The following is an 8,918-nucleotide window of genomic DNA, read 5'->3' on the forward strand; positions in this document are numbered from 1 at the left end:
TGTCCCACGGCTTTGCTTTGGAGGGGAACACCTCCAGGACTACAAGCAGCGCTCTGCCGGCATCGCGAAGCGGCGCCGGCTGAGGCCATCTGAGTGCTGCCGGCGCTTAAGTAAGCATGTTAAACCCTTTAACAGTTTAGCTAGTCGAGTAAAAGTAGCAAAATTGTAGCAAGGGTGTTAAGTATAAATGAAGCACAATAATATTACTCAGAGTGTTTTGAAAAAAAAGCAAATTTTTTTTTCCAACTCAAATGAGCTATACATTTCCATGGGAAATGTATTATCTGGTGGAAAGTGATCCTGAAGATAAAACAACTCTTTTATTCTTAGCGACAGTAAAATAGACCTGACAATAAAAACATCTTTTTCTGCTTCTGTTTTCCATGTATTGTGGGGGAACCATTAAAAGCCCAGATTAGCTAGCTGATGCTAGCACAATGCTTTATAGTGTTGCAGTCTATGAGCAAAGTATCTTGTGATGCAGAGTAAAACAGTCCCTCCAGAGATAAGGTCTTCTGTCCAGTTCTTGCAGGCAGACAGACCAGGATCAAGTTCAGGAGCATTCATTTAATGGTTATGCACGGGACTTCAGGATGAAAGACATTCGTATGATCCTGAAAAAGAAGCACTTCTTGAAAATTTGTGATAGTAGCAATAACATACCGCAGCACGTGGTGAGGAAAGGGCCTATCTGGTTTATACTCTCTGCACGCCATAAGGCAAAAGAAAATTAAACTGTGAGACCCATTAAGCCTAATCCAGGTTAGAATTTCGAACAAGATCTACTGTATTTTTGCCAATTGATCACAGTTGTTTCCGGCTCCCCCTTTTAGCATTAAATGCCTCTGTCTCTTCTGAAGCAAAGAGAGTAACTTAGTGGACTGTTGAGTCCGACGCATCTACTTTCAGTATCTCCAGGGTCTGGAGAAAGGCATAAAAGACCGCTCAGCCTCAGGCCCCTCTTTCATAGATTAGATGACACTTCTTCCCGTACAGGTACTGATGACACCCAGTAAGGCTGCCCAAGGGTGACCCTGGAACTAAAGAGCTGTTACAGAGGCCAGAGTAGACACAGTTCGGATGACGGGTCACTTCAGCTGCTCCAAATTTCAACTCAGAAGACCATGCAACGGCTTGTACGTGCAGGCTCACGCTTGCAGATCAAGGAGCCCTTCAAAGCCAAACAGCTTTCAGCCCCCCAAAACTGATCTGTGGCCTGGGCAACCTTTGGCCTAACACCCTCCATGGCTGCTCCTGACAGCCCGCAGCGACGGCTGCGGCTTCTCCGTGCGCCTTCAGGCCGTGTCCCAAAGGCTCCTGCAGACCCCACGAGGCAGCGTGCTCTCCTGGACCCAACCTGGGGGTCAGCCGCAGCGTAAGCTCTTCAGCACTGCAGCAGTGCAATCAAATGGTATTTGCTTGGGTGAGGGAGGGGAACGTGGGGGAGAAGCATCCAGTAACCGTTGGAGATGTAAAATTAAAATGAATTTTGGTCATTTTAATAAATATATATATCAAGGAAATCTCACTTTACTACAACAACACATTAGTATACAAGCATCTAAAATTTAAGCTTAAAACATCAAGTGTTTATCAAATATTGGAAAAGAGCAGACATGACTAGACTATCTGGGTATAACACAAGAAAAATCAGTTTTTTAAAAAAATTGGTCCTTGTGGACAAATGTCTAAATGATGATCCTACTCATACACTGTATGAATGAGATCTATATTTAATATTATTATTATTATTAATAAAAAAGCTTCGTCTTGGAGAAATCAGGTGGGATTTGTATGTTCTTTATCTGTCACTCTTCACAGTGATAACCCTTACAAACCTGTCAGGCCCAGCTTTACCCGACCACATAAAGGTTATCACTGATTTGGGTCCCAGATGCTCTCTTCGGGCTCACTTTGGCTGGGGAGCTTCGGCGCCCAGAGCAGTGGCTTGGAGGCCAGCACTACCCCACGGGGGGTACCCCGGGCCTGACTAACGTGTCAGATAGCAGACGCTTGCAAACGGTCTGCCTAGGGACGACTACGTTTTGTCCTTAGCCACTGAAATCTCAGCTCATTTCTCCAAAATGTTTTTTTAAAATTAAAACCCTTACATTCATTCAGATAAAATCATGTTTATCGCCACATTCTTGATTAACATTGTGCTTTTTGTTTTCTTTTTTTTTTTAAATCAACAGCAAAAGTCATATAAAACTCCCGCATGCTTTTGCAATCTAAAAGAGAGAAATTATGCAAAACAGAATAAAGTATAAAACATGCCACTGGTTCATGAACTTCATTATACGAAGAAGAAAAAAAAGAGCCCCGGCAACAGACAGTTGCCATAGAAACACTCAAGCATCGAATGCTTGTTTACAAGAGACATCTCTCTATTGTTTCTTAAATCCCTTCCTAAGGATGGCAAATCAAAAAGCAATTGAGCATCAAAAAGGAAGAACAGAGATGTTTGAATAGGAAGTTGAACCCAGTACTTCAAAGGTTAAAGGTTTCTAATAATATTGATCCACCCTGTTTTTTTTCTTTTTTTTTCTTTTTTCTTTTTCTGTTTAGGTTAAATCCCTGCTGTATCACTGATTTATATTTAATTTTCACGCTGGCAAAAATTAAGACAAAAAGTAAGGCACCAAAAAAAACCTGCCCTGTATAACAACAAGCCTCATTAGTTATTACAGCTGAGGTGAAAACGTGCAAGTACTTGAGCTGCATGTTGCATTTCTGATTAATATCCCATAAACAGGTATCTCCTTATGCTACGTCCTATTTTGCCGGTTGAACAAGACGCTGAATGCAGGAACTGAAGAGCATCAGTACAAAATGTAAGGACGATTTACTCCCAGTCCGTGTAGCCAGTCTTTTGCCAGAACAAACACTGCGTCAGGAGGAGTACATCACCCTTGCTGGTAGCATCAATTTGTTCACCAGACTTCTAATTCCTTGGTAAATGTAATGGAGGTTCTTCTTAATTAATGGCAGACTTCTTGGGGGCAGGGATATAGAAAACGATATGTTTTCCCCATCTGGTTGACTGGTATTTTCAGTAACAAAAGCTACACTATAGCTGGATGCACTACAGTGTTAAGCAGTAATGCAACTGTGTTCTTTATGAAGTCTCCACATTTATAAATAGCCCACTGATGCAGATCATGGGGACGCTTTATGCAATCTGCTCTTCAGTCATTTAAAACTACATGTAATGTTTGTGGCATGATTGTATCACTCGTAGAAAACTATAAAAAATCCATTCAAAATAAAATTTTGATAGATAAATGGACATGCTGCGCATGCTTCAGCAGAGCAAGAAAGATGCCTCATATTTTACTTCCTTTGCTGCAGCACATTTTGTTACTTGGTAAAGATTCCTTCTTCCTTAAGGATTTTTTCCAAGATTCACTTATGTTGCTCTTGTCATTACACCCAGTCTCAAAATAATCGTAAAATTTGCCTTTACATTCGAGGGCATGGGTGCCTCTTACAGGCTCGCAGTTTAGGGTGACACTGTCTTGTTCAGGTTCATTACCTCCTTTCTCATCACTAAATTTTGCCTTTTCCTGATTACCATGAGACCTGGCACTAGTGAGGAATATTTCGTTAGCAGATATCTGGTCGTCGCTCCTGTATGGAGGGGCACTGCCAATGTCATAATCCACCTGCTGGGAATAGCTTGGCAAAGACATGGGGGAGGAGGAGGAGGAGGAGGAGGAAGAGGAGGAAGAGGAGGAGGAGGAAGAGGAAGAAGTATTTTCTGTGCTAGCATTAACAGAATAGGGTAGATTTAAGTAGTGGCTGCCGCACTCTTGATAGAAGCAGCAGGTGTGAAACTTTTCGTACTCCTCCTTGGCCATCCGAAGGCGTTTTCTGTAGGGACAGTCTTGAGGCACGAACCACTCTTGCGGAGAGGCGCCGCTGAAAGAGCAAGTGGAGAAGCACCAGTTGTTCTGCATGATGATTTCTCCATGGATCCTCTTCATTAGATTGTTTATGAGGACGGACCTCCGCAGGTAGACTTCGGGATCGTCGATGAATTTCAGCTTTTCCAGAGACATGTAAAGGATATGGGCCCGCTCCTCGAATACCGAGATGGTCTGAGAATGCAAAAGACAGAGGAGACACAGCTGAAATCAGCTGGTTTTGTTCCAGGTGAGGAAAAAGCAAACGAAGCACGGTATTTATGCACTGCGGGCCACTACTTTTCTCCTTCTGTCACTGAGGCACCTACAACTGGCTTTTTGTGTCGCACACCCATGTAGATGGGGACCTGCTTTTTCTTGGCCCCCAAATTTACCCAGATTTAGGAGATAAGTAGCCTGGCGTTACCTGCAGAGAGCTAATAACAGGGCACAAATCCAGGACGTGAGGGCAAAATCCGGACGCGCAAAGCTGGCTCTTTGCTCGTGTTCTGGGCTAAACCGTAAAACCGCCGTGCAGTTTCGCTCCGGCGATCCCTGGGGGCTTTTTGACGTAAATAGACCCAACTCTGTCCCCCGTGGGGCTTCGACAAAGCTGCAAGCCCGGGCAACAGCTCCCCGCCAAAGGTTTGCCAGTCCCAGCCAGCGGCTGCGGCGTCCCATCCCCTGCCGGGGGCCCGGGCCCACCGGCGAGGAGGTCCCCACTCGCCACGCTCCCTTGGGCTGCTCCTGCGCGCCGAAATCACACGGGGAGGGCAGCGGCGGGGGGGACCAGTCTCAACGCGCCGCTGCATCTGGCGTGCAGCTGTTGGCCTGCGCGCTGCGGGCCCCGGTGGGAGCGCGGGCCGGCGGGGACGGGATCAGGAAGCTCAGCGCGGGTAGGGATTTGGGAAAAGCCTGGCTCTGAGCCCGCGGATTTGTCCTCCCTTCCACGGTCCTTCCCGGGCTGCCTTTCCCGGCACCGGCAGCACGAACAGGTTACTGCCCCCAGGAGGCCCTGGATTCGGCGCTGTAATCGCTACCCTGGGAATCAAAATAGAGAGGGGGTAAAGCGTGCTACTGTAAGCAGTATTAACTAATTTTCATTTTTAGCAAGAATTTAGTTTGCGTAGGAGGAGAGAAGCACAGCACAAAGAGAGGCTGCTCTAAATCCCCCCCATCTGCGGCTCGATCGTTCTTCCCTTTCCCACATGGTTACAGCATTTTTGCAGAGTGGAAGTCGTAGCTATGAGGACTGAAAGAGCTTAAAGCACAGCTGCTTTTCACATCCATTCGGCTCTCCTCAGCCCTCCGGCTCTTTCCACAGCCTGGTCCTGTCTGCAGGGCTCAGAAGTAGCACTCTGCCTTGTAAAAACAAAAATTGGCCGTGTTTTTCACGCGAGTTCCCAGCTGAAACTCCTCTGTGTTAGAGGGAGTAATCTTCTACAATAAATGACTCACTTTAAATTATATTAAGCTTATAGGTTAATTTATGCCCTTTAAGTTGCAGTAATAGTCAGTGAACCCATAAAAGGCTTGAGCAAACCCGTAAGCCTTGGACTGGGATCCTCCTGAAGACATGTCCTGGAGAGCCACCAGTCAGAACAAGTTGTCAAAGGCCTTCTGCTGCAAATGCTTTGCCAGCAGTCCTGGCGAGGGGCTCCGCGGCCCTGCCTTCATACCCTCTGTGGGAAGAAGTAACCCGAGAACGCAGCCTGCTCTTTCCTGGGCAGAGGAGGTATAAAAACGTGTAAGGAATTCAAAGAAATCTGGTGGGAATCCTCCCTCCCCCAGAGCTCAGTGCTGCGGAGGAGGAAACGTATTTGTGCTGAAAAGCACAAATCGGTGACTTGAGATTTCTGACATGATGCACCTCTACAACAGCACAAAACCGTGTCTGAGACAGGTCTGTCTTACCAATACCTCTACAACGGTTTCTCATGCTATTAGAAAGGACAAGCAACTATTCATTTTTAGGAGGCAAATAATCACTGGTACAAAAATACTACAATCACTTCAAGAAAAGAGCTGGCTGAAATTAGAGAATGATGTGTGCATAAATGTAGGTATACACACACATACTATCTATCTATACATATAAAAATAGAGCACATTTTTCAACACTCTCTGTGCCATTTATTCATTGTTCTGAAAGCAGATCAAACACCTTCTGGAATTAATGACAGGGCAGTTTTTCCCCTTCCGGTCAATTTTTCACTTCCAACCAATCCTATCTGTAGCTGAAAATTCCTTTGGCTATCCCGAGGTCCTCGGGGAGCGAGCTTGTCATTACCGCTCACTTCTCCTAAGTGAAAATCTCTCTGGAGAAATAGGATCCAACCGGCCAGACCTCCCCACGAGGTGCCCGTGGTATGAAAGAGGCCTGAAATCTCATCTCGTCTCAGAGGTTGCCTCTCCAGGTGGGAACTGCGATGCAAGCAAAGATAACGTGGAAACTTGCTCTGCATCCTGCTTTGTTTTAGTTTCTGCCTCTGGGGCTCTCGTGGTACTACTGCCTTCCATGAGCAGTACTTTAATCACATTATATGATGTCATCTCTATCTCCAAGAGTAAATGGATAGCACAGGAGTACCATGGGCCAGGTAAGATCCCTCAAGGTGAGGATGAGGTCTCAAGGTGCAAGCTCTCCTTGAGCACATCAGTCCAGGTGTTCAGTCCCTTACAGGATTGGGCAAGGGCATAAAATCTCTCATAAAAAGTTAGATTTCAATTTATGTATTCACCAGCCTGGGAAATGTTTGCTCTAATCCCTCTCTTGGCAGCTTTAATTAAAAAAATATATTTTTTCATTTACTAATCTGTTCTTTTAGAGTTATTAGCTTTTCAATAAACAGGATTAAATACTGAAGGAGTTTGAACTTCCTTTTCAAGTCATTCTGTTTCCCTAGAGGATCCCTATACCCATTTGGGGTATATGGAACTCAGTATTATTTTCTCCCCTGGAAAAAGTTTTGAATGAATGGGGAAACATGGATCCTTTTTATTTACATTGCTCATTTCTGGTGTTTAAAATCTATAGAACCATTTCTGTAAAGATGATCTAAGCTAATTAAGAACAAAACTATGTTCTTAAGAACACAAAAGTTATTCTGAGCATTTACATTTACAGTTGTTATAACTGAAGAAATGCCTTTGCTTCTTAAGTCATTTGATGACAACAAAACAATAAATGCGAACGAGTGAGAACTATTCATTTCTAAGCAAACAGCTGGATCATTCTCCTAGTTTCAGTGAAGTATTTCAGCCTTCTGGAAATGGGTCAATCAAGTGTTACTAAGCATCTGAAACTTGGTGTAAAAATAATGACTATTAGAAAACATACTTTATGTGTACAGCTGCTGAGTGGTGGATGAAAATCCTCTTCTTCCACATATTTCCTTTTAAAGTATGTGATCTTGGATGTTGTTACAGGATTTGAAATTCCCCTGTAATGTGATCCTGTGGGCAATAAATCAGATATGACAAATGACATGCGGTTTGCCGGAGGTTCTCCAAACAAAATACTTTTCATTTCCCTTTCTGGCTACAGGAGAACTCCACCACACATTCTCGTATATATTTGCAGTCATGGAAAGCAAACCTTCACCTGACTAAGGCACACACAGCTCACAGGACACGCTGGCTCAGGCGGCGGGGGATTATTTCAGCGGGCAGCGCAGGAAACTGGCGGTCTGGCACACTCGAGGCTTTCTGCGGGGCCGGGGAAACTTTCAGCGCGGGTTTCCAGCCAGCCGGACGAGCAGCCGCATTCAGGGGGCCCGGCGGGCACCGGCTCCCCCGCACCTGCCCCAGACCCGCAGCCCCGGCGCGGCGCAGCGCGGCGGTGCCTACCTGCGGCGGCGGCGGCGGCGGCGGCGGCGGGGCCGGGACCGGAGCCGGGGCCGGGGCCGGGGCCGGGGCCGGGGCCGGGGCCGGGACCGGGGCCGGGGCCGGGGCCCGGGCGGCCGCAGCAGGGCGGCTCCCAGAGGGCGCGGCAGGCGGCGAGCTCGGCGGCTCCGTCGGCGGCGATGGGGGGCCCCAGCCGGTGCATGGGCAGCACCAGGGTCATCGCGGGCGCCCGGCACCTGGAAGCGAAGCAGCGGCGTCAGCGCCCCGCCGAGCCCCGCCGCCCCCCGCTCCACCTGGCCGCCCTCCGCGGGCTCCCCGCCGCCGCCGGGCCCGCGGCCGGCGCAGCCGCTGCATGCACGCCGGCCTGCACGCACACATTGCAAACATGCTTTTCTTTCCCCCTCTTTGTCGCAAGAAAAAGACCCCGGCCCCGAGCGAGCCCTCTCCGCAGAGGGAGTTTGCGTTACCCCGCCGCCCCCCGGCCCGGCGCGGCTCACGCACCGGCTCTGATCCGCTCACTCGCTTCCCATTCTCCGCCGTCCGCGCTGGCGCAGCGCGCTGGGCGCCGGCGGCGGTGCGAGCCCGCGCGGGGTGCGCACACGGCCGCTCGGCACCGCGTTTCTTTCTTCTTTCTTCGCTCCCAAGCGACGCGGACAGAAGAGACTTAGGTAGTTGTTTCCACTAGCCCCGCTCGCACTGGACTGGATCTGCCTCCAGTCAAAACACGGCGAGACTCCAGGCAGAAAATTGGCTCCGGTTTCCAGCCGCGAGTTGCAGTCCCGCCGGAGCCAAGCACAACACCGGCGGAGCAGGCGGAATAGCGAGCAGGAGCGGGGGCCGCGGGGGCCGCGGGGGCTGCGGGGGCCGCGGGGGCTGCGGGGCCGCCGCGCTGCGGGCCGCCTCCCGCCGCCGGGCCGCGCCGCAAACTTTCCGCAAGGGGCCGGCGGCGAGTTGAGCGGCGGCGGCGGCGGCGGCGGCGGCTCCCGGCAGCGGCGCGCGGAACAATGCCCCGAGCCGCAGCCTCGCCCCTCCTCCTCCTCCTCCTCCTCCTCCTCCTCCTCCTCCTCCTCTCTCGAAGAAAGCGGGATTTAGTTTCCTCCCCGTGCGGTCTTCCCGGGGGGAGGCAGGGGTCCAAGCGCACGGCGAGGAGCGCGGCGCAGGTGGGCA

General features: G+C 49.3%; 1 protein-coding gene across 1 annotated transcript; it reads right to left on the bottom strand.

The window, feature by feature from the left end:
• Window positions 1–305: 305 nt before the first annotated feature.
• SERTAD4 (SERTA domain containing 4) lies at window positions 306–8,606 on the bottom strand. The gene is made up of 4 exons (XM_067293112.1): window positions 8,253–8,606; window positions 7,755–7,987; window positions 7,246–7,361; window positions 306–4,100 (listed from the first exon to the last, which is right to left on the bottom strand). Exons 2-4 carry the CDS (start codon window positions 7,969–7,971, stop codon window positions 3,327–3,329), a joined length of 1,107 nt encoding a protein of 368 aa, XP_067149213.1. The 5' UTR covers window positions 7,972–7,987; window positions 8,253–8,606; the 3' UTR covers window positions 306–3,326.
• Between the last annotated feature and the right edge of the window lie 312 nt (window positions 8,607–8,918).

The sequence above is a fragment of the Apteryx mantelli genome, chromosome 3 (assembly GCF_036417845.1).
Source record: "Apteryx mantelli isolate bAptMan1 chromosome 3, bAptMan1.hap1, whole genome shotgun sequence".
Classification (NCBI taxonomy): Eukaryota; Metazoa; Chordata; class Aves; order Apterygiformes; family Apterygidae; genus Apteryx; species Apteryx mantelli.

Bases quoted from the DNA above. Each gene is read 5' to 3' on its own strand.
- SERTAD4 (XM_067293112.1), bottom strand. From the start codon at position 7,971: ATGACCCTGGTGCTGCCCATGCACCGGCTGGGGCCCCCCATCGCCGCC. The intron at 7,362-7,754 runs GTAGGCACCGCC...TATTGCCCACAG, and splicing joins CGCCGCCGCCGCCGCCGCAG to GATCACATTACAGGGGAATT. The intron at 4,101-7,245 runs GTATGTTTTCTA...TTGCATTCTCAG, and splicing joins TCAGCAGCTGTACACATAAA to ACCATCTCGGTATTCGAGGA.